This window comes from Scomber japonicus, chromosome 11 (genome assembly GCF_027409825.1).
Source record: "Scomber japonicus isolate fScoJap1 chromosome 11, fScoJap1.pri, whole genome shotgun sequence".
NCBI classification, from domain to species: Eukaryota; Metazoa; Chordata; class Actinopteri; order Scombriformes; family Scombridae; genus Scomber; species Scomber japonicus.
Window position 1 is genome coordinate 6,199,473 of NC_070588.1, and position 24,826 is coordinate 6,224,298.

At 35.8% G+C, this 24,826-nt stretch overlaps 2 protein-coding genes across 7 annotated transcripts in view; one reads left to right on the forward strand and one right to left on the reverse strand.

The window, feature by feature from the left end:
* Window positions 1–1,061: 1,061 nt before the first annotated feature.
* Window positions 1,062–8,068, reverse strand: fkbp7 (FKBP prolyl isomerase 7). The gene is made up of 4 exons (XM_053329106.1): window positions 7,617–8,068; window positions 7,122–7,273; window positions 3,256–3,383; window positions 1,062–1,223 (listed from the first exon to the last, which is right to left on the reverse strand). The coding sequence occupies exons 1-4, from the start codon at window positions 8,066–8,068 to the stop codon at window positions 1,062–1,064; spliced, it is 894 nt and encodes a 297-aa protein (XP_053185081.1).
* A 2,360-nt stretch (window positions 8,069–10,428) lies between these two features.
* Window positions 10,429–24,826, forward strand: part of glsb (glutaminase b) — a 65,768-nt gene continuing 51,370 nt past the window's right edge. For all 6 annotated transcript variants that reach the window (XR_008321949.1, XM_053328850.1, XM_053328851.1 and 3 more), the window contains exon 1: window positions 10,429–10,816. Coding sequence is in view for 5 of the 6 variants with exons in the window: in XM_053328850.1 (XP_053184825.1) it covers window positions 10,533–10,816 (284 nt within the window). In the remaining variant the exon portion in view is untranslated. The remainder of the gene's footprint in view (window positions 10,817–24,826) is intronic.

The window sequence follows — 24,826 nt, forward strand, 5'->3', positions numbered from 1 at the left end:
CTCGAAGAATCTCAAAGCATTTCTTTCCTGTCGAGTCTTTAAAAAGGAAAAATCCACCCAGAAACTCTTCAACAGCTAATTCCCCTGAATTTCTTATCACATTTAGGTGTTTGGTTTTATCACAGTTACTATCTTTTTGTAGTTGAAAGCTTCTAAAAACATCAACAGTATAAAAGTTTAGGTTTTGATGTCAAGCCCCTTTAAAGGAGACTTAAACTTTCTGCGATTTTCGGTTGTTTTTATACCTTTACGATATCAGATGTTAAAGATTGTCAAATACTCAAAACTTGAGGTGAATATATGTATAAATGCCTCCTGAAAGTCTGTTCTGAACGCTACTTTTGTAAAGTTATCTCTACTTCCTCCTTGTAATAACGTCAACGATTGTTGCTACAATTGTTGATTTTAAGTTGTCTTCTGTCATATTTCGGATCAGATTCAAGTTAAAAACACATATAAGTGCATTTAAGAAGCTGACATGTTGCGTAAAGAAGGAGTAAAGGAAGTGAAATCCCTTTTTTAACCAATCAGAACAGAGTGGGCTTATTTAGGAGGCGGGTCTTAAAGAGACAGGAGCTAAAACGGCCTGTTAAGAGACAGAGGCTGAACTAAGAGGCTGCATAAAGAGCCAGTTTAAGATACATAAGGAGTTTTTAACTGGAAATCATGCAAAGATATTCCATTACATCTCTAAAATATCCACACAGACCTGGAAATGTGTATGTGTAAGATGCCAAATTTCTCTCCAGATGCTACACATTGAAGTGAAACTGAAAGCATCCACCACAGAGGAGGCCGAGGCATTTCCTTTTATACTCCCACGCTCATCAAAGAGGACACTGTGGGAAAAGAGTAAAGTAGGAAACTCCAGCTAAAGTGGAAGTGATGAGACAAGCTGAAGTACAGTAAGCAGAACAAAAGCTTAAACTTTCATTACAGCGTGAAAACAACCAAACATCCGAGGGTGGATTTTCCCTTAAATTCTTTACCGAGTCCCATTTTCTGAATAAAGTACTTCAAACTACCTAAAAAACAACGAAAACGAGCCTCTTTGAACCACATTAAAGCTCATCGTGCTCATAAATATTGTACTCCTTCGCGCTGATGTGTCCGTCTTTGTTGCCGTCGTTCTTGCGGAAAATATCGTTGATTATCTCCTCGTAGAAAGGCTCGTCACGGGGCTTCCCATCTTTTTCAAACTCCAGCTTTAAGTATTGTCTCACCTGAAAATAAAGAAATAACTATTAGGACCTAACAATCCAGACAAAGTAATAATATTCTTTATATTTAGGTTACTATAATGTTATTCATACCTCAACTCTACTTTTTTTGTATTGTTTGGAGCTATTTGTTGTTCTTGTAAGATTCAATAATTAAACATTTATTCTTATTCTTGGAAACAGCCAGCACTGAAAGCACAGTAACAATTATGTATGACATACGTGTAAAACATATCATATCATAGATAACACTCAAATCAAACTTCCAAGAAGCTCAGATGAAATTACAATGTTATAAGCACAACACAGAAGAGTCTAAGCATACTCAAGGACAATTGTTGAAAGATTATGGAGTCCAAATCTTCATGAAACATTACATTGATTATCTTATACCAGTTTGTTTATAGTAAGTGGGTTTGTCACTTATCAATGGAGAGAAAGATGTTTTCCTTTGCAGCATAAATCAGAATATCAGTATATATATATATATATATATATACAGTCTGGCAAAACTACAGCAGTCACAATAGCATCCTTCTCATATCGCGCAAAATAGATATTTAGATATTTATTTATTGTCATTGCATATAAAACACAATGAAATTTCATTTGTAGCACCAAAAAAAAATCAGCATAAAAGGGGGGCATAAATAAAGGTTAAAGTAATAGATAATGCACAGATAAGTAACACAATAATAAATAAATAATAAAAATAAAAGTAATAAGGATAATAATAATGTTCAGGTGAGTGTATGTGTGTTTTTATGAGAGTAGTGTGTGTTTTTGATTATAACATTAATATAAGTTTTAGTTAATTTGAATACTGGTTAATGCTTTTATTTTGAAGGTACTGGGCAGTTTTAGCACACTATAGGTGAATCTGTTTATACAGGAAGGCAGCTAATGCTCTTTATCTGCTTGCTTGGGGGAAAAAAAGGTAAAATAAAAGACACAATACTTCAAGCTTGTCTGGACAACACTGTTATTTCCTTTTGGTGCCTCAGTGGTGTTTGATTTTGAGTTTATTTCTTTATTTTTTATTTTCGGATTAAGCACAAATCTCCACTAGAAGTATCAATATGGTCCTTGGTTTGGTTTTTACGCTGCCATAAAGATCTACTGTGGTAAAAAACAGAAAAAGAAAAAGAAAAGCCATTAATAAGTTAAACGTAAAGCGATTTATAGCCTAAGCTACTAACTTTCTTGGAATCATCAATCAATGTTTATGATGTGAGATAACGAGATAACAAAAACAAATGTGGCCTTCAGTCGTTATGAGTCAACCAGATAAGGTCGAGTTAAATTCTTGGTAAGCTGTTAGATTAGAATCCAATCCAGTTTATTTATATAGCACGATTTTAACAAACACAAGGTTTCCAAAGTGCTGCACAAAAAGATAACACAGAATAGAAAGTATGTCCAAAATAAAAAAAAAGAGGGGGGGGGGGGCTGTTTGTTTCTTGTCCAACTTAAAATTCATATTAAAAGTGTGGTTTCTTTCTCAATCGTCTGGTGGTGAGAAAGCAAAAATAAATTTCCCATCATGTCAAACTGTGTCTTTAATTTCAGTTCTGCTTTGTCCCAAAATACTTTTAAGACCTTCATTATTCACAAATCACAAATTATCCCACATCTATAAAATTGAAGGAGCTGTGTGTGTTTTTTCTGTGTGTGTGTGTGTGTGTAGCTGAGGGTTTAGGTGGTGAGGATTTGGGTAGGTGAGGATCATTATAATACCTCTGTGATTGTATGGAAGTTTGTGGTTGAGTAATTTAAGTCGACCAAATTCATGTAATTTAATTTCCAGAAGCTAAGATAACTATGTTGAAAGGTTATATGTACTGTGCTCAAACCTTTACTCATTTTAATAAAATAAATATCTAAACAAAAGACCTTCATTGTTGCAGTTTTGTGGTTGATTTATGTGAAAATGAATGTAAAATGTAAATTAATGTGTCTTTTTTTGCCCTGTGTATTAATCCAACGATGATTCTTCAGCCTGTTTTTATACTTCTCTTTTCTAACTCATAGTTACCTCTTCCTTTGTGAGACTTTTGTCTTTATTCAGATCCATGTTCCCGAAGGCCTCCATGCTGCGCGGTCCTCTGGACACGGAGAACAGCTCCACCTCAAACACCACCGTGGCGTTCGGCGGCACCGGACCTGTTTCAGTGTATCATTTAAAAAAAAAGCTGAATATCAACATTTAAGGTTTAAATAGACTACATGAGTTAAAGTTACTACAAGGAACTTTTTTTAACTTTGTGTTGATTTTAGCGCCCCCTGTGGACACAAGTGGTAGTGTTTTTTCCTTGGATGAAGACTACATTACCCATGAGTCTCTCTCTCTCTCTCTCTCTCTCTCTCTCTCTCTCTCTCTCTCTCTCTCTCTCTCTCTCTCTCTCTCTCTCTCTCTCTCTCTCTCTCTCTCTCTCTCTCTCTCTCTCTCTCTCTCTCTCTCTCTCTCTCTCTCTCTCTCTCTCTCTCTCTCTCTCTCTCCTCTCTCTCTCTCTCTCTCTCTCTCGAAGAGTAATGTCCTTCCCATCATCCATCATCCTTGTAACATCTTTGTACCCGGTGATACATTTAGAAATAGCAAATCTTGACGCTGATGGTCTCGTTTAATCATGTAGGTCATTTAGAGGCATCATGACACTGTTTCATAACCACTAAAAAAGTTCCTTATGGTAACTTTAGTCATTGCTTTGAATTATTGATGTTTATATTGCTCCATTTTATAGGCTGGAATATTTCAAGAAGGAAAACAGTTGTTGGATTTCAAGAGAAACACTATTTACTGTGTTTAACTGGTCGTTGGTACGGTATGAAGGTAGAATCGTACCATAAATACAAAGGAAGCAGACAATGATTTGCACTTGGTGAACTGTAAAAGCAAAACAGTAATTACTAGTTGTAAGTACAGTACAGTTCTGCAAGCATGAAATTACAGTTGGGATTTGGGTTTTTTTTTTGCAGTCTTGCAGATCAGAAGTCATTGTCTGCTTTTCTTTGTCTTTATGGCACGATTGTAGCTTCATAGTTTCATAGACATTTTTAGACTTTATGATAAAATGAACAATATATATATGGAGGCCCTGAGATGCAAAATACAACACACAATATTTAGCTTATAAAAACAGAACAACATTTTATATTTTCACATCTAAAAAAATATGTTGTGTTTTCTTTAACGCTGTTGTGTTTGTGTTTTCTGAAATATTATGTTTCCTGTTAAATGCTAAAATGTTGTTTGCCTGATTTTGTTGTGTTTAAGCCTCGTGTCGTCCTCCCGGGTCAAATTGACCCAGTCTAATTCTTTTTTCCTCCCTTCCTTCCTTCCGTCTGTACTTCCTCCATCCCCCTTTCTTCCCTCCTTCTTTCCTTCCCTCCTTCCTCCCTCCTTTCCTTTCCTTTCCTCCCTTCCTTCCTTCCCTCTTTTCCTTCTTTATTCCTTCCTCCCTTCCTTCTTTCCTCCCTCCCTACTTCTCTCTTTCTTTCCTCTGTCCTTCTATCCTACCTTTCTTCCTTCCTTCTTTCCTTTCCTCCCTTCTTCCTTCTCTCCTTCCTTCCTTCTTTCCTTTCCTCAACAACAGGAGGGTTAAAAAAAAAAAATGTTTTCAGTTTTTGATGTGGTTGTGTTTTGCATGTCAGAGCCACCGTACCAACAACTACTAACTACATTAATATGAGAATAATGAGAATAACGGGAACTTCACTACTTTTCTGAGCAGTGCTTCAGGTTGAAGAACACAAATCAGAGATAAAACACATTAATCCAGCAAGAAAAGGGAAGAATCTAACTAGAAAAACATGCAATTAAAGCTGTTATCTTTATTAAGTTGGAGAAAAAAGAACAGAGTGACTCCAATGCAGCTGTTCAGAGTGAGTTTACATTCAGAAGCTTTTAGTCTGACTGTATATAAAGTGGAGCAGGGGGCAACATGCAAACTCAGCAAACCCAATTCCCCCTTCAGACAAAGACAGAAATCAGAGTGCAGACTAGATTATAACATCATCATATCATCCCAAACCAACATGAAGAGCTCTGCAGAGGACAGCAGTTAAAGATGAAACACGTGCTTCGACACATGTGAGAAAAGAGTGACAGGAAGTAGAGACCTTAAAACCTTTGTGCATGCTTACAGTGTACATGCCATGAGGAGATGAGTAGCAAACACTGCGAGGAGGAGGGGGGGGGGGGTGATGCCTTTCAGCTTAAAGAGCTGCAAAAAGAAGACAAGACAGCGTGAAGGCAGCTTTTACAACTCAGAAATAATATCATATAATACAGTCAGTTAGTTTTCTATTGTTTATAATTCATTAATCAAATCACACTGCGACTGCTAAATACATTTATTTATCTAAAAACATGAAAATCAACTTTCTTATTTAAATAACAGATTGCAGGTTGAATTTTTTTGACTGGATTTAAAGTTTATGTATCATGAAAATCATCCTTTAAATAGATTTTGTATGATTTTATTAGTTTAATGAGACATAAAGGCAGAAATTAAAGGGCTCTTAAAGGGCCAGTACGTCAATTTAATGTCTTCTGTGCTTCTGGAGGAACTTTTTAACATCAGATATAATAATAATAATAATAATAATAATAATAATAATAATGATAATAATAACCCAGGTGTTATCTTGACACGGACTATGGGTGTGGAGTTTCCAAGACGTGGATGTTTGCCAGGAAGTGAGGGTCTAATTCCACGTTTATGTCATTTGGGTCAAATGACAGAGATGTGAAAGGTGTGTTTACAGCTGCCGAATGTTCACATCAAAAGGTCAACGCAAGACAGTTTTAGTGCGGTCGACTAAGGGTTAAAAATACTGTGCATTGAAAATATAACAGCAGCTCTCTTTACTCTCTCCTTTCTCTCTCTTTACTCTCTCTGTCTCTCTCAACACCAACCGGTCGAGGCAGATGGTCGCCCACCTGGAGCCCGGCTCTACCTGAGGTTTCTTCCCGTTAAAGGAGAGTTCATCATTTCTTGCCACTGCCGCCAAATGTTTGCTCATGTGGGAATGTTGAGTCTCTTTAAATGAAGTGTTTGTGTTTGAAAGTGTGATTTGGCGCTTTATAAATAACCATTGATTTAAGTCAGATATATCAGAGGCTTCAGTGAGTTTGTGAGAAGGTTAATGTGACCTTTATTCATATATACAAAACCTCATAATTATGCTATAATATGCTATGAAAGCTGCATAGCGATAAATTGTATCAAACTGCATTATGGGAAATGTAGGATGCAGCCTTTTTAGACTTTGACCCAAACTACTAAACTAAAAATCAGGATATTTTGGCCTCTGCTGCATCAATTTTTATTTATCAGTCCCTTAACTTTATATAAGTACAATACCATCTTGTACATTAAAAAATATAAACACCATATCCAGTAAATGTGGGTTTAATCTCCATTTTTGATGACATAAAGCAGCCCTCTTTACTCATGAGGCAGTGAGTCGGATATATCGGTGCTTCCAGAAAAGTTTCCTATGGCTTGAAGGTTGATGCGATCGCTATTCACAAGTCAAAATCTCATAAGTACGATATGCCTTGAAAGCCACATGGTAATAAATGATATCAAATTGCATTATGGGGAATGCATGACACAGCGTTTTTGAAACTTTGACCCAAATCAGGGACTAAAAATCAGGATATTTTGGCGTCTGCTGCATTTTAAAAGTGTTTCTTTACATCAGACCCTCGACTTTATGGAAGTATAACACCGACTTGATCCTTCTGATATAATGTAATTTGTAGTTTTATCAGTCACGTGTAAACTACAGTTACAGACTACAATGTCAAAAGTGGTTGTATGAAATCTATAAAGCTCTTTCATCATCTTATACTAAAGTATAGATGAGTGTAACCACATTATTAACTCTGATTACCTTTGCCTGCTTCTCCAAAAGCCAAGGTGGGTGGGACGGTTATCTTCCTCTTCTCTCCTGCACACATATCCATCATCCCAACGTCGAGGCCTTTGATGACTTGACCCACACCCAGCACGAACCACTGAGGGTGTCCAGTTTTATCAGATCGACTGAAGTACAAAGAGGACACAGCATGCTATGAATCAATCAATCAATCAAAGATGAATGGGATTTGCAGCTATGGAAACTATGATTTTACTCCATAGATTCAACTTAAACTGTTAAAATAGGACTAAAAGATGGTAGATTTGTGCATTTATACACTTTTAAATATCAAACTTTAAGCTGTGACACTGCAGTCATATAAAAGGGGCTTCACATTTTGAACATAACCTGCAAGTCTAAATCAATCAATCACTACATTTATAAAAGGAATCACTGCATGTAGACTTTTAACCTTTGCAAATACGTCTTTTTAAAGTTTTAAGCAGTTCTCCTTCCCATGCAACCAACCTGCAGTAGAACTGGGAACCATCTTTGGCGAGGAACCCATCATAGTGCACATTCATCAGATCTCCTTTCTTACTCTGCTGCTCGCATTGCTCGGGTTTAAACAGAATCTCAATCTTCACCTCCTCGTCCGGCTCTTGAGCTTTGACCCAAACGGACCATAAAGTGAGCTGAGAGCTTATAAAGAGCCACAGTGTGCAGCTTACAGACTTCCACATCATGCCGCTGTGTGTGTGTGTGTGTGTGTCTGCGTGGCAACTTTCTGCAAGTGACGTTTCAACACACAGGAGAGTTTTTTTGCTTTTTGCAGCTGATGAAATTTTGGGAGTTTGCAGCCCTGAGTTGAGACTGTCAGGAGGTTTCTGCTTCCTGGTGCGTTCAAGTCCCCTCCTCCTTAAATACTGTCTCTCATTGGACTGGAGGAGCTTTCTAAGGGAAGTGCTACTCAAACTCATCCAGAGTGTGAATTTTATTTCTTTTATTTCATTTTTACTTTTGGTTTATCTTTTTAAATCTATTTTGAGCTTTTCTGATTTATTTATTTGTTTATTTTATTTAATTTATAATTAATTTTGTGTTATCATTATTTTGCATTTATTTGATTATTTATTTTTATTATCTTATTTTCTCTTATTTATTTATTTGTAATCATTGTTTTTATTAATGTATTAATTTATATTTAATTATTGTATTTATTTATTTTGATATTTATTATATATTTATTATATTATATTTATTTTTTATCTTATTTATTTCGTATTATTATTTAAATAACTATAATTATTAATTTATCTTATTCATTCATTTACTTTTAAATATTATTTTTCTTTATTGTGCTTTATTTATTTTTATTATTTTTATTTCCTCATATTTATTTTTACTTTATTTACTTTTTTTTTTTTTTTTTTAAACATTTTTATAATTCTTATTTTGTCCTGTGTTGGTCTCAGTTTTTTATTTCCCCCCTTTTCTTTGTAATGTGTTTTCTTTATGTTGTCACTTGTTCTGACTTCTTATGAGTTTGCTGTGAAGCTCTTTTAACTACATTAACTTTACATTAACATTAAGCTGCCAAATAAATAAAGTTTCATTGATAAACTCTGCCTGACAGTCTAAACTCAGGGCATTAAATCAAATATTAATAAACTAATGCATAAACTAATGTATGCCTGATGTGGGAAATAAATTAAATAGAAGACTAGGACTGTAACAAAGGATTATTTTCATTATCAAATAATATGTTGGTTATTTTCTCAATTTATCAATTGGTTGTTTAATCTATGAAATGTCATAAAATGGTGAAAAGTGCTGATCACTGTTTCCTAAAGCTAAAGATACCAGAAGCAAGATATTTATCATTTCTTTATTTAAAAATCACTCAAAACTATGACTGCCAAAACAGATGGCGATTCATTTTCTGTCATCTGTGACCGACTAATTGATGAATCATCTAATAATTGCTGATTAATGCTGATTAATGCACACATGTAATTGCTGTAAAATGTAAAAGTTTCAACATTCGTCAAAAGTCACAACAGTAGAAAATAATGCCAGTGGTAATAAAAGTAGATATAAAGATATGAAAATGGAAAAATGTCAATCTGTATGTGTCTTAATCTTTATTTATGTGTTATATTAGTATTATTATTATTAGTATGTATGATAATGACACAATTGATGGCATTTTAAATGATGCTGGTGTGAGTAGATTAAATTATCTCTAACTGTGTGTAACCAACTTAAACAGAGAAAGTAATTTAGGTTTTTTCCATTGAATAGATAGAGATGTGTTTCTATGTGATGTTATGTGTTGCTGTGTGGATGGAGCTGCTGTAAACCAAGCAATTTCCTGTGAAGGATCAATAAAGTAGGTAATAAGTATCCATCTATCTCTGGGGTGTCAAACTAATTTTAGTTCAAGGGCCACATACAGCCATGTTTCATCTCATGTGGGCCGGGCCATTAAAATCCACTGCAGAATAACCTATAAATAATATGTAATATATATAATATATATCATGACTTTTCTATAATAAAAAATCTATTCACAAAACAGATGAACAGGCCTTGAGATGCCTTTAGAAAGATTAGATTAGTCATCCCAAACATGTAGAAAATGTGTGCAGACAGGTCTGTCAGTTTGGGGTTACCCTGGAAACAGATACTGATAAAAATTTGACTTTAAAATCTGAATCATGTTACAAGGCCATTATATATTATTGTAAAGTTATCCAGTGGGCCGGAGTGGACCGTTATGTGGGCCGGTTCTGGTCCACCGGCCGTATGTTTGACACCCCTGATCTATCTAATATTAATAATAACCAGAGGAACAAGGAGACGAATGATAAATTAGAAATAAATAGATAATGACATGGATGTTAATGTTGATGGCTTGTGACACATACTGATATATGTTTTTTTTTTTATGATTTTGTAATTTATTCTTCATTTCTATTGTAATGTAATTCATACTGTATGTTTTCAACCCTGTAAATGTTGCTGTTCCTGTTTAAATAAAAAATAAAAATAAAAATATACACAATATAAATAATATATTTTTTATGATAAATAAAACATGGAGGAAAAATAAAAATAAACAGCTTTATACAGGATCTCATTACTGTCAATTATAAGCCTCATTATCCACATTATGACATTTGTCTTAAGCGTTTGATTGACAGACACGAAGACGCTCCAATAGCCAATCAGAGCTCGGACACCCCTTCGATTCCACCAATAGGAGCTGTGGGGGCGTGACCTTGCTCCTCTATTTATATTTGGCCGCGGACCGGTGTCAGTGAGTCATCATCGCCTCTCAGACAGTCTACAACGCGGTTCAACACGTTTTTCTTCTCTCTAACTGGAAAAAATAAATATTTGGACCCAAGACTTTCTCTCTCACTGCCTGACAGGATTGAGATGTTACATTTTAGGTTCTCCACAGTGCTGAAGGAGTTGTCTCAAGCCACCCTCAAGCGTCCTTTGCCTGTCTGTACTACACAGAAGAAGACGTGGTTGCCGACCCGCCACCACCATCACCACCACTACCACCACCACTGCTTCTTTACCGGCACCACCTCCGCTGTTTCCCCCCAGCTAAAGCTCATCCATGCCCGCTCCTACTGCACCAAAACCGAGGGTGCTGTGGAGTTGGACGAGCAGCTGAAGAAGGATGGTGTCAACGCTGAAACACCCAGTGACAAGTAGGTTTATTTTAAAGCATTAAGCTGCCTCTCAGTGTTACGGTTTATCTGGTGATCGTGTTATTTGGTGACTTTAACGTATGTGTTCTCCTTTTAAAAAAATACTTTATAGTACATTTTTCATCTGTCTTTAATATCTTACGTATCTAATGGGCGTTTTTATGTAAGTTAAATTGTGTCCAGAAGACTCATTCATTTTAAAATGTGAGAGAGTCACCAGATAACACGGTCACCAGTTAAACCGTAACACCTACGTCACCAGTTAAACCCGAAAGAAGTGTTACGGTCTATCTGGTGACCGTGTTATCTGGTGACTTTCTCACATTTTAAGGTGAATGAGCCTTCTGAGCACAATTTAACTTATATAAAAATGGTTATTAGATACTTTAGATATTAAAGACAGATTTTAAAGAAATGATTAAACTACCAAGTCCTCATTCATCTTAAAATATGAGAGTCACCAGATAGCACGGTCACCAGTTAAACCGTAACACCAGCATCCATGATGTTAATGTATTAACAACCGGCGTTTATGGCCACACAACCTGTATTAAAACCGTATTATAAGCACATTAATTACCAAACTTACCACAATCTTCTCAGAGAAAGCCAACCTACTCCTTACATACAAAATAACCTCCTAATTTATACACAAACTTGTAGGCTATTACATGTGATTATAGCTAAACCGCACCGCCCCTATAGCAGCAGCTATCATACACCATGTGTGACCTCCACTTGCCGGCTTTGTGCCAAGTAGCTGAATAAGTACACTACCTAGGAATACCAACACGGCAACTTAACCCTCAAGTTAATTAGGATTTTAGTTGGCTTTTCACTAGGGCTTGTATGTAACACTGTGGGGTAGTTAAGTGTTATCTTTTCCTGTTGAGATAACATGCAACGTGGTGTTTGAGCTATGATTAAAAGTGAAAGTAAGACCAGTTGTTGTTGTTATTATAATTATTATTACTAGTGTTGACTTGTAGGGTTAAAAAACATCCATATTCATATTTAAATAGAAAGCTTATCCATATTTAATAGGGTGGGAAACTCTTTATGGCAAAATATATAGAGAAATGGCTTTTAAATATAATGAAATCCAACCCCTAAACTGTGTTAACTACTATTATAGAGTGGAATAAAACCCCATAAGGATAATTGATTTGTGGGTTTTGCAGTAATGATCAATGCCTGGCTGGAGATGTGACAGTGTGTGAACTGGTTTGAGTGGTTTCTAGTGTTTTCCATTGTGACCTCCCCACTCTGAGACTGCAGGTCCCAGCTGGAGGGTTGCTCCAGACCATAATCATTATCTACTCTCTAAAAGTAGAGAGAGTTTTTGGTCTATGTGTGGTTGTAACTGCCTCATATGAATAATACATACATTCATAACAAGATAATATGTAAATTAACTCCCTTTTAGCCCTGCAGTTTTACTAATAAATTGCATGCAAACCATTTTTTGTGTATTTTCATGCTATATTTGTCCTTTATTTTTTAAATAATCACCCAAAATAGTGAAGCTCTGCCATTTCACTGTATAGTCAATGGAGAGAAAAATCTAAAATATCTTGCTTTATAAGTGGGAATTTCCCTATTATGTCATTAGTTTCAGTCTTAGCACATGTGTCTGACTACTTTTACCATGTATAACTACAGATTAACACACATGTTTCTGCACCTCTCGAGGCATATTTTCATTAACGTTTTCCAAATGTGAAACAATAGTGTCTTTGAGCAAAGGGTTTATGTGTTTATACATATTTTCCACTGGCTGGTGAAGGTATTTTTTTGCAGAGTTAGTGACTGAAAAGCTTGTAAACTGAACTTATGATTTTGTTAAACTAGAGAAATCTATGTCATTATGGCTCCATATTCAGATTTACACAGAAATGCTAAATCCAGTTTTGTCTTACTGGCTTTTTCAAATCATCCCATTGTTTCATATGACTTTATGGTGCCTGTGATTATAAGTGTTTTAGGATATAAAACCCCAAAATCAGACACCATTGTTAGATTTAAATGATCCATATCTTCCATTTTTACATTTCAAGTAGTCTCCTCCTCTGAGCCAGCTGGCTGCCTGCACACTCACTGCAGTCCATGTGTTTCCCTTTTGAAGTGAGGCAGTTGTTTTATGACTCAGCTCAGTGCAGCTTGAATCACTGATACATACACTGACCTAGAAATAGAAGAGACATCACTAAAATATGGACTTTGGGGGTTGGATTACGCTGTTCTCGTCAGTCGGAGTGAATCCTCTCTGGCTCTCTGGCTCTCTTTCTCTTTAATAAATCAACATTTTTTTTCCCCCACTAAAAGATTGGAAAGAGACAGTTTCATTAATTTCCACTTAACTGGAGATACAGTGTCAATGACGTGATGTAATCCAGTGTCAATTGGTGTAACCAGTATTATTTTTTTTTAAATAATTCTGATTATATACAAGAAAATGAATGTGAACTAAAATGTAGACTATAAATATAATCCATTTTTGCAACATAAAACACATTTTACATCATTTGTCACAGGTTAATTAGAAAAAATGTTTATTTTTTGGGTATGTTCTGCTCAATATTTAAATGCTTTAAATTTTAAATGTAAAAATACTCCAAAAATGTTTTCTTTTCATTTCAATGTTTTATAAATGAGGTAATTATTAGTATAAATCCACTTAAATACACTTTAGGTGGATCAAATATTTAATCTTTATTTATCATTCTTTTGTGGTTACACCATTTGACATTTTCAGGAGGATTCAGTCTTACTTTTGGTTTAAAAATGGTGCAAATGACATAAAACCAACAAAAATACAAAATATACATTTGAACAAACCTGATGCTGCTTTTTAAGACGAGATATTTTTGAATTGCTCACCTTGCCAACTTTTTATTTGAGTTTCTTTCTGGGGCTCGATTGCAGAAGTTGTGATTGATCTAGCAGACATGATCTGATCTGATATAATGTGATTAATTAACGGATTATAGACACTAAAACAATTTACGGTTAAGAAGGGATTATAAAGTTTAAGCAATCATTTCTAATCCCAACTTTACCTCGAGATGTGTGAAAGACAAACAGACGAGCCTCTGACATGTTTGCTCGGAGCTTTGCGGCAGTTTGCAAACAGCTGCAGTTCGTTTTTAGCTGGAAGGAAAAACGAGGGACGCGTGTTTCAGTTAAAACCCTCCTGTCGTCCTCCCGGGTCAAATTGACCCTGTCTCTCTTTTGACTCTTCCTTCTTTATTTCCTTCTTCCCTCTTTCTTTAATTTTCCCTTCCTTCTTCCCCTCCACCCTTCTTTCTTTACTCCCTCCTCCCTCCTTCCTTCATTCCTTACTCCTTTCCTCCCTCCCTCCTTCCTTCATTCCTTCCTCCTTTCCTCCCTCCCTCCTTCCTTCCATACTCATTTCCTTCCTTCCTCCCTCCCTCCTTACTACCTTCCTTCCTTCCTCCTTTCCTTCCTTCCTTCCTTCCTTCCTTCCTTCCTTCCTTCCTTCCTTCCTAAATTCCTTCCTCTTTTCATCCTTACTCCTTTCCTTCCTACCTTCCTATCTTCCTTCCTTCCTTCCTTCTCCACTAAATTCCTTCCTCTTTTCATCCTTACTCCTTTCCTCCCTCCTTTCCTCCCTCCCTCCTTCCATACTCATTTCCTTCCTTCCTCCCTCCCTCCTTACTACTTTCCTTCCTTCCTTCCTCCTTTCCTTCCTTCCTTCCGTCCTTCCTAAATTCCTTCCTCTTTTCATCCTTCCTCCTTTCCTTCCTACCTTCCTACCTATCTTCCTTCCTTCCTTCCTTCCTTCCTTCCTTCCTTCCTTCCTTCCTTCCTTCTCCACTAAATTCCTTCCTCTTTTCATCCTTACTCCTTTCCTCCCTCCTTTCCTCCCTCCCTTCCTTCCTTCCTCCTGTCCTTCCTTGACCTGAGGACACCAGGAGGGTTAAGACCCGGTTCTGGTCGACGTTTCTTCACATTTTAAAAGAAGTGTGTTTTTTTTCTCACATCTGTTGCCAAGTACTTTTAATTAAAGTATGACTCTGCTTTTTTGTGACTGTGAGAAGAAGAAGCATCTGAATATGTTCACATGTTGTCGTCTCCTTGGAAACGCATCGGCCCCAGGAGTTTTGGTTCAGTCCTCGTTAGCAGTTAGCACAAAACCAGGCGCTGATCCATGTGACCCATCAGATTACTGATGATGACTGACGGGATAAACAACGAGAGGGAGACGCTCTTATTTGATCTGTGTGTGGAGCAATAACACGTCTCTGAAATATGATAATAATAACTTAATTTGTTTAGCACCTTTTTTTTTAAAACAAGTAATGCAGCTTAAAATGCTTTACAATTAAATAAATTACAAACACCAAAGGCTTCACATTAAAAAGGATGTGAAAGGAGCATAAAACAATGTAGTATAATAGTAATAATAGTACATAATATAAGTAGCTAAAACATAGAATATATAAAATCAAATTAAAATACAACATTTTAAAAGAAGTGCATTAGAAACAAGATAAAAGTCCGCGCACTTCAGCTAGAAAACTAGAAAATCACCGTCTTAAATAAACAAAAGGCCATGGTCACATGACAGTCACATGATGTGCCAGTCCCACTATATACGTTTTCAGGTGTACACATTGATGCAAACGAGAGAATATATAAATAAAAAGAAGAGAAAAAGAGAAAAATCTGTGTACATAAATGCAAAATGTTAGTTGTGTGTTGAGCAATAACAAGTCTCTGAAATATAATATAATTGATGATGATGATGATGATGATGATGATGATAATAATAACTTCATTTGTATAGCACCTTTTTTTTTTTTTTTTTTTTATAAACAAGTAATGCAGCTTAAACAACATTAAAAAGGATGTAAAAGGAGCTTAGAAAATGGCATGATGTGCCAGTCCCACTATATAAGTTTTCAGGTGCAAATGAAAGAATATATAAATAAAAAGAAGAGAAAAGGAAAAAAAACCAGTGTACATAAATGCAAAATGTTAGTATTATGAGCCATATTTGACAAAAGAATATTTGAAAAATAGACAAATGCATATGTACAAATGATAGAAATGCATTTGAGAAACTTGAATCAGAGAATTTGGCAAATTTCTTCTTTTTTAAAAAATGACTCAAATCAATTAAACAACTGTGTGAATGAATCGTAGCAGCTCCAGGTCAGAAAATGATCTGAGCTGTTGTTTAAATTCAAAGTGCTGTTACCTTTTTTTTAAATTTAATATTGTGTGTTGTTAAGTAAGAGCTTCTTTGGCATCGAGCCACTTAGCCCGAGCGGTTTATTGGATCAGTTACAGCTCCGGCGGGCGGAGAGGTGTGACGGGATTATAACGCCAGAAACAAACAGACAAATTATTACAGTTGTATTACATGACGGAGACGGTGATATCTGTTAAGCCTGGTGTAAAGTCACTGGCATGGAGCCTATTTACAGCCTCCAGTCTGCGTTTAAACCTTATTAAAGGGGCAGTTCGTATAATTTAGTGGAGCAAACCTAACATAAATGGAGTATAATATTCATAAGTGTGTTTTAATTAGTGTATAATCACCTGGAAATGATGATTATTGTGTTTTTTGTAACCTTAGAATGAGCCTTTTATATATTTATCATAGGGTCCTTTTCTATGGAGGTCGCCATGTTTCTACGGTAGCCCAGAAAGGACAAACTGTAGCTTGTTTTTTAAGAGTTTTAGATTGTCCTACACGCTCGGAAGTGGAGGGGAGGGTTATTAATTGGATTGTAATCTCAACCTCACTGCTAAATACCACCAATCTCATATCTTTTAAAGAATTGAGCTTGTGTCGATATACACTAATCCTGCAAATGTAGTCAAGTACATAAAGACGACTAGATTGCGCAACCCTTGATCAATTAATTGCTTTACAGATAATCAACTGAAACTGACAGTAATTGAATAATCGCTATAGTCATTTTTTAATGCAAAAATGTCCAAATTCTCCAGTTTTAACTTCTAAAATGTGAATATTTTCAGATTTCTTTAGTTGTTTGTGGTAGTTAAACTAAATAGATTTGGGTTGTCGAGACGAAATAAGAGATTTTAGGTTGCATATTAACATTTTCACCATTTTCTGACATTTTTCACCCTTTTTTTGACATTGTATAGACCCACAACCAATTGATTAATCAGGAAATGATCAATAATGCAAATAATCATTAGCTACAAGCCTTTATAGAGGATATAGCTCAGTTGGACATTGCACTGAAACTGATTTATAGAAGTTTAATGATCACATATTACAATGACGATTTAAAGATTTAATGACTATTTATTTAATTAGTAAACTGAATGTAGTTGAGTTTAGAAAATGATAACATACATTTATAGACCAAGCCATTAATTAATTAATAATAAAACTAGTTGCAGCCCTCTCTCTCTCTCTCTCTCTCTCTCTCTCTGTCTCTCTCTCTGTCTCTCTCTGTCTCTCTCTCTCTCTGTCTCTGTCTCTGTCTCTGTCTCTCTCTGTCTCTCTCTCTCTCTCTCTCTCTCTCTCTCTCTCACTCTCTCTGTCTCTCTGTCTCTCTCTCTCTCTCTCTCTCTCTGTCTCTGTCTCTCTCTCTCTCTCTCTCTCTCTCTCTCTCTGTCTCTCTCTCTCTCTCTCTGTCTCTGTCTCTCTCTCTCTCTCTCTCTCTCTCTCTCTCTCTCTCTCTCTCTCTCTCTCTCTCTCTCTCTCTCTCTCTCTCTCTCTCTCTCTCTCTCTCTCTCTCTCTCTCTCTCTCTCTCTCTCTCTCTCTCTCTCTGTGTATGAATAATAAACACTTGTCCATTAATATTGGACTTAAATGTCACAGCTCACCCAGAGAGACACATTTTTAAAACCTTCGGCTCGTATCCAGGAAGCTCTCAGCGAGTGTTGTCCTCACATCGATGATCAGTCATCCAGAGACGGACGGACCGAGCCATCTGCCCCCCCGCCATGATGAAGACGAGGACTTTTAGTCGACTGAGGTGTTTTTAGTCTGTATTCATCACACCTCGTCTGTTTGCACGCTTTTTAAAAGTGTTCATAAAAATCATTGACAGACCAGAAGATAACGTGATGATGTGGTTTATATGATGTCAACCATCTGCAACGACGTGAAACCGGACACAGAACGAAGCCAATCAATCAATTAATCAATTAATTAATTAATTAAACTTGATCTATAGAGGACCATTCATGCAGATTAATGCAGTTCAAAGTGATTCACAGTTGATAAAATAAAATCTAAATAAAACATTTTGATCAGTGCATGCAAGAGAGAAAATAAGAGATAAAAATGTTAGATAAATAAAAATTTTAAAAGGTTTTTGATTTATCATAAAAATCAATATTTTTATATAAAAAAGATAATCCGAGAAAATGTTTATTAAAAGTTAGAATAAAAACCAGGCTAAAAGATTAAAAAGACAAAAGACTAATAATAATAATAATAATAATAATAATAATAATAATAATAATAATAATAATAATAATAATAATAATAATAATAATAATTAAATAAATAATAATAAAAAAAATGAAGTTAAACAAAGTATAATAATAAAATAAAGTAGAATACAATTTTAAAATATCTAAAAAATAATAATAATAATAATAATAATAATAATAATAATAAAAATAAATTAATAAATACATTTTAAAAAAAAGAGAAAGAAAAAAGGTTTTGGAATTACAATAAAAATCCAAAAAATAAGAGAAAATTAAAAAAAAGAGAGAATAAGAGAAAAAGTTTATTAAACGTTGGATTAAAAAAACTGTGCTAAAAAGGATTTAAGACAGATGAATAAAATCGTTAAGAATAATGATAATAAATATAATAGAAAATATAATCACAGAATAACAAAATAAAATAGAATAACGTTTTAAATTAAAAATAAAAAGACTAAAAACCATTCTTAATCAAAAGCCAGGCTGAACAGGTAGACACATAAAAGAGATAATTACATTTTACATATAATTAATCTAAAAGTCCATCTTACATCTGATGTTTCACTACTTCCTGTTGAAACTGGACGATATGTTTTAATCTAGAAGCAATAAAAATCAGATGTGTTCAATGAGCTCTTGAGTTTAGTTCCCTGCCGTCTCTCCTCCTGCCTCGCCGGGAGCTGCGCAATACTTTGCTTTAGAAAGAGATAAAAATAGAAATATTGATTTTGTGAGTATGGATGACGCACAAAGACTTGGAGAGTCCGGTCGGTCACATCACACACTGGGTGAAACGTACGAGTTCGGTCACATGGAGAAAGCCTGAGAGAAAGAGAAGAGAAGAGGAGGGAAGATGATAGTAGTAATAATAATAACTCTTTATTTATAGAGCACTTAAAAACCCTGAGCTACAAAGAGCTTCACAAGGCCGCAAAATACACAAACCATAAAACTACTATGTTAATATTTAAAAGACAAATAAATAAAACTTGAGTAAAAAGGCAAGAATAGACAAAGTATATTTAAAAGAGATTAAAAAAAAGCTACTTAAGGAAAATTAAATCAAGTAAAAGCAGGAAAGGCTCTCCAGTAATGTTTTTAACCCTTTACATACTGTTCATAATTAGTCTCCACACTAATTCACATTCATAGATTCCCCCAATTAGTCATTAATAAATGTTTAATTAATCTTATGGGGGGAAAAAAGACATTTAAAATCATTATTTTATAGAATATGAAGAATGTAAAATGTTTAAATGCTGATTTTTTTTCCTTTTTTTGTAATAAACAGGTCAAATTTATACATTAACATATAAAAATGTGTATCAGCTGCCTTTTATTTCCATTTTTGTACATTATGGGTCACATTAAGGCTAAAATGAATCTATTTAGTGTGTTTTTAAAGCTCTCAAATGTAAAAAAAAAAAAAAAGATTGGTTAGATTTGAGGTATATAGTGTAGTGAGCTTTAATGGTCTGAATACTTTGACCTCATGTTTGTCGTCAGCCGCTGCTCAAAGTGCCTCCATGTGAGCAGAAACTCAAACACGCTCACAGTAAAAACCCTGTTGGTGGTTAATGAGCTTTTACACAAACATGAATAACTTTTCAGTCCACTTGTGACACACACAGCAAACACTTTTAACCTTTAGCCCCTAATTCTTAACCCTTAACCCCCTAAAACCTTTTACTGACTCATAATTAGTCTCTAGGACCAATTCATATTAACCCATTCCCCCAATTAGTCAGTAATACATGTTTAATTGATCCTTAATGGCTTATTATCACTTATTTCTGATTATTTTACATAAACCAACCAATCAGCTTATTAATTAAAGTAGAAAATAACCAGCAGTTGGAACTACAATGAAATTAATCATTAGTTACAGTCCTATATAAATGACTTGTAAATGACTACAACAGTAAAATCCTGCTTTTGCATTAATATATATCTCATAATGTATTATATCAGCAATTATATAATTTTTTTAGGTATTACAAAGGTCTTAAAAGTCATTATATTTATACTTAAATAATGTGCAGATACCCTGGGTTTCTATTTTTGTATATTTGGGGTCACATTTAGAAAAAAGTCCACCTAGAAGACATCTATATAAAGAGTTTTTACAGCTCTCAGATGTAAAACTTGGGTCTAATTTGACCCTGAACAGTGATTATGGGGTAAAAAGGGACTTAAAAGATAAGATATAGACATCTAACAGTTATTTTATGTGGTTTTTGGTTGTGTATTAGCTCTCAAATGCCAAAAAATGGGGTTAAAATTGATCCTGAACACATTATGTAAGGGTTTTTTTAAACTCCACTGCACCTAAAAATTTTAATCTGGCTCTCTCGCTCTCTCTATTTGAAGTGAATCATCAATCACACATAGACACACCTGAGGACCGGTTTGGGACTCTGTGTTTCACCTGTTGACTCTCCGTCTTCAGTATGAACGGGTTGTTTTTTAGTGACAGATGTCAGCTCGGTAACGCTGCCGTTGAATTAGACATGCATGACGGACAGCATTTCAGTCGGTCTTTGGTGTGTTTGCACATGTTTCAGTGGCGGTTACTGTGGCTATATATGGAGTGTTTACTCTGTGGAGAGAGGACACGGATGATGTGCCCAAAAAAAGGAAAAAAGACGAGGAGGAGGAGGTGCAGACTGAATCCTAGTATTTCAAATGCTGATGCGGTTGATGTGCGGTAGGGCTGCTCGATTAGGGAAAAATCATAATCACGATTTTTTGGGTCAAAATTGAAATCACCATTATTAAAACTTTAGAAACATGCTGCATTTCTTGTTCATTCGGCTTAATTTATGACATTAATTAAAGAACGTTAAGATGAGATGATTGAGTGTAATGAACAGTGATAGCTACTACATCTCCCGAAATAAGGCATTGCGAATTTAATTCTGCATCGATATTTATCGGATTGCGAAGAAACATAGAGCATCCATGTCTGGTAGCTTGCTTCAGGTAGGAGATAGGTAGAAACTCATGCTGTGTCCGAAATCACCCCCTAACCACTATATAGTGCACTATATAGTGACCACGCCATTTTGTAGTGGTGTCCGAATGTTTAGTGATTATTAATGTTCACTATATAGTGCACTGAATCTATCCCACAATCCACCGCGGAATGTAGTGAGCATCCGATGGTCACTAACCGGAGCAAGATATCCCATCATGCATTGCTAGACGCATTCAAGTCCGCCTGGCAAGTCTGTTGCTCCTCCTTATCAACAGTAGTTGAATAATTGTTATGATGAACAACGCGAAATTCACGGTGGCTGGCATTTTTTTCCGTTTGAGATGAACGGCAGTTTGTTTTCCTTTGTGTGCGCGAGACGAATTCGTGAGTTGCGGCGGGAAAAAGTTATTAATAAAAACAATAAAATGCAGAGACCATGTTGGAGACCCGTTTATTTACATAGGATACATCAACAAGACAGATCAAGGTGCTCGTAATGTAAAGATGTAAGCTTTGGTGACAACACATATCAAATACAAGGCAGATTTATTAGTTAAGGCAGATTTCTTAGTTAAGGGACAGACACATAACTCCTCCACTTGATGTTGTGTTTACATCACGTTTTATTTGTGCGACAGCTGTGACGTAATTAACGGCGCCGAGCAACGAGCGGAGTAGTGTCCGAGCGTGTCCGAGACGTTCCGCCGTTGAGTCCACTATATAGTCCACTATATTGAATTCACTATATAGTGAGTAGGGAGTAGTGAATGAGTGAGTGATTTCGGACACAACCTCAGTTTCTTAAAGAATGTTCACAGAGTCTGTTACCATGGTGACTGACTCAGAATTTCAGTTCCCACGGTGACTGACTCAGAGTTCCAGTTACCACGGTGACTGACTTAGAGTTTCAGTTAGCTCTCTTTCTGGAATGGATAACTCTGAGTTTCCTCATCTCAGGGTTAACATACTCTGAGTTTTCCATATAACCCGCTTTCTGGAATACCCCCCAGGACTTTCTTCCAGTTTTTACGTCCTTGCTCCCGCCCCAGACACATCCGACCAATGAGTGAACAACTTACATGATTTGTGGTGCTAAACCAAGAAGAAAACGCACCAAATTCACCAATTGAACGTCCGTAAGAGTCTCGGTGTCGTTGTTGCCGAATCAAATCTCACCGAGGTTGAAAAAGAACCAGAGTTTGATTAAACCAGACTTAAAATTTGAAGTTTGAAGTTTGAAAACTGGTTTTGGAGTCTGGAGCTCATGGAAATGTGCTTTAGCCTTTTTTGAAAGTCCTACTTACTGGTTCATGTTCTTAAGAAAAAGGATGTTGTGGTGTGACTTTAGACTTTATAAGGGAAGTATTGTTTTTATTGGCTGGATTTATGCCTACGAAGATCCAGACGCCGATATCACGAGATCTTTTTTTTCCCATTCAACCACAGCTGTGTAAAAATCTGTCTCTTGAACATTTTGTCTGGTCATTCATACATTTTAGGTTTTTTTTTTTTTTTTAACATGTGGGTGCCTCATCTGTGTCTGAGCCTGGTTTTCTCCATGCTGCTGTGTCACGACCAGCGTGTGAACAAGCCACGATGTTGGCTTTATTAATCCGAGAGCCGCAGAGCCGGCGGCCAGCGCTAAAGACGAGAGAATCCCTGGAATTCAGGCCTCATCTAACGGGGGTCCAGACACTCCCGCCAAACCTGCCTGTGAGCTGACGCGTAGTAGAGGCACCGCGCTTTGTGTTTGGCATTATCAAAATAAAAGAGACATGCAGTGTGTAGCGAGTGAATGAATGAATGAATGAATGAATGAATGAACCGTGTCGAGATATGAATAAATTAATTAAAGCAACAGTTTCTTTTTAATTAAACCCTCACTGATGGTTTGTGTCCTGTGATTAAAGAGTGGAGGCACTTTGGGTGAAAGGAGAAGCTGCCATGCCTCTCATTTGTGTGATATTTCTCAAGTGGACCAAACCTTTTTTAAAGCAAGGGTTTCAAACATAAGGCTCGCAAGCCAGAATGGGCCCAACAAGAGGTCCAATCCGGCCCACTGGATAACTTTGCTAAAGCATGAAAATTTGCAGAAAAGTAGTTTATTATTTTCACAGTCAAGGCTTCTGATCGGCCTTTGAACATCCAACTTGAGATAATTTACTTGTGATATGATTCAGATGTGAAGGATAAGTTTGCCTCGGAGGGCTCGGACATATTTTATCAGTATCTCTTAGCAGGGTAACCCCAAACTGGCAGTCCTGGCCGCATGTTTTAGGGATGACTTATCTCTCTCTCTTTGTGAACAAGCTTTTTTTTCCTGTGATAATGAATGAACAAAGGATTCAACACCTAATATTGATGCACTTGTGAAGGATGAGAGGCTCCAGGTTTTAGGAGCAAGTTAAACTGGTTTTACTTGAGAGCCTCCCTGCTAAAAGAGAAATATGATACTTAACTGGAAACCTTATTTTAATACAGCAAATCAAATCTTGCATAAATAAATAATGTGACGTCCAATCTCAGGCAGAGTAGAGCTTCAATGATTAATGGAGTGCTTAAATTTAATTTAATAATGCGACTATGTTGATAATCAGTCATTGTGTTGAGACTTTTTTAAAGGATGTGAATAATTTCTGTTTTATTGAAGAATGAATGCGTTAAGTTCTGTATGTAGAGCTGCAACAAATTGTGTATTAATCTGTTAGTTACCTAATTAACTGGCAACTACTCTATCTTTTTTTGATATGTTGATGATGCAAAAATAATCAAAGCTAATTTATCCCATTTTTGTGCCAGTTCATAGACGATTATCTCCTGATTTCCGGCTGTTAAACTTTACAGTACTTGTCAGGGAGCGCTGCCAACAGGAAACACTGCATATTGTAATTTATGCATAATAACAACGGTTTGATCACTTAACTGTACGAACACAAACACACCTCTGCAGTTAATGTTTACTCTTATACTGCATGTTTTCTGTACGTAACGTGATAAGACCGTATCAGCAGCTACTGATAAGCTCTGTGTTTACTCTACCAAGACAAGTGGAAATAGGTTATATTGTAATTTGTGCTAAAGTGCAGCCCTGCTGCTGCATATCAGTCATACTTACACTGATACACTATATTTATTTGAGTAACAGCGTCTGAAATTAGCTTTTTCACTCACCTGTTAAGACGAAGAGATCCATCGTCAAAGGATATTTTTTACCGGTCGAAATGATAAGTTACCTTTTTTTTTTGTCACATGTGCTTACTCCTTGCAAATGTCATCTTTTGATATGATATAATTGCTATTTAATTAACGGTAGCTAGCAGCACATTGGCGGAGAGCTGCGATGTTGAGTCAAGGATATATCAGTTCTTCCCCCAGTGGTCACTCGTGGTATTGCAGCTAAAAAAAATCCTCTTGTTGCCCCCAAAAAGCATTTCCCCATAGACCACCATTGTAAAAGAGACATCTTATTATTGCACTTACTCCTTTTTCAATGTTTGCTGATTTTATTATGCTTGAGTCACTGTTGTTGTTTTTTTTTTATTGTGTGCCTTATAAGGTTTCATTAAATGTTATGAAAGGTTCC

What these genes read in the sequence shown, in the direction of transcription:
- fkbp7 (XM_053329106.1), bottom strand. Translation starts at nt 8,068, where the DNA reads ATGAGTTTGAGTAGCACTTCCCTTAGAAAGCTCCTCCAGTCCAATGAG. An exon ending in GGTTCCCAGTTCTACTGCAG is followed by an intron (nt 7,274 to 7,616) that starts GTTGGTTGCATG and finishes TTTGTACTTCAG; the next exon opens with TCGATCTGATAAAACTGGAC. An exon ending in AAAGTCTCACAAAGGAAGAG is followed by an intron (nt 1,224 to 3,255) that starts GTAACTATGAGT and finishes CTTTATTTTCAG; the next exon opens with GTGAGACAATACTTAAAGCT.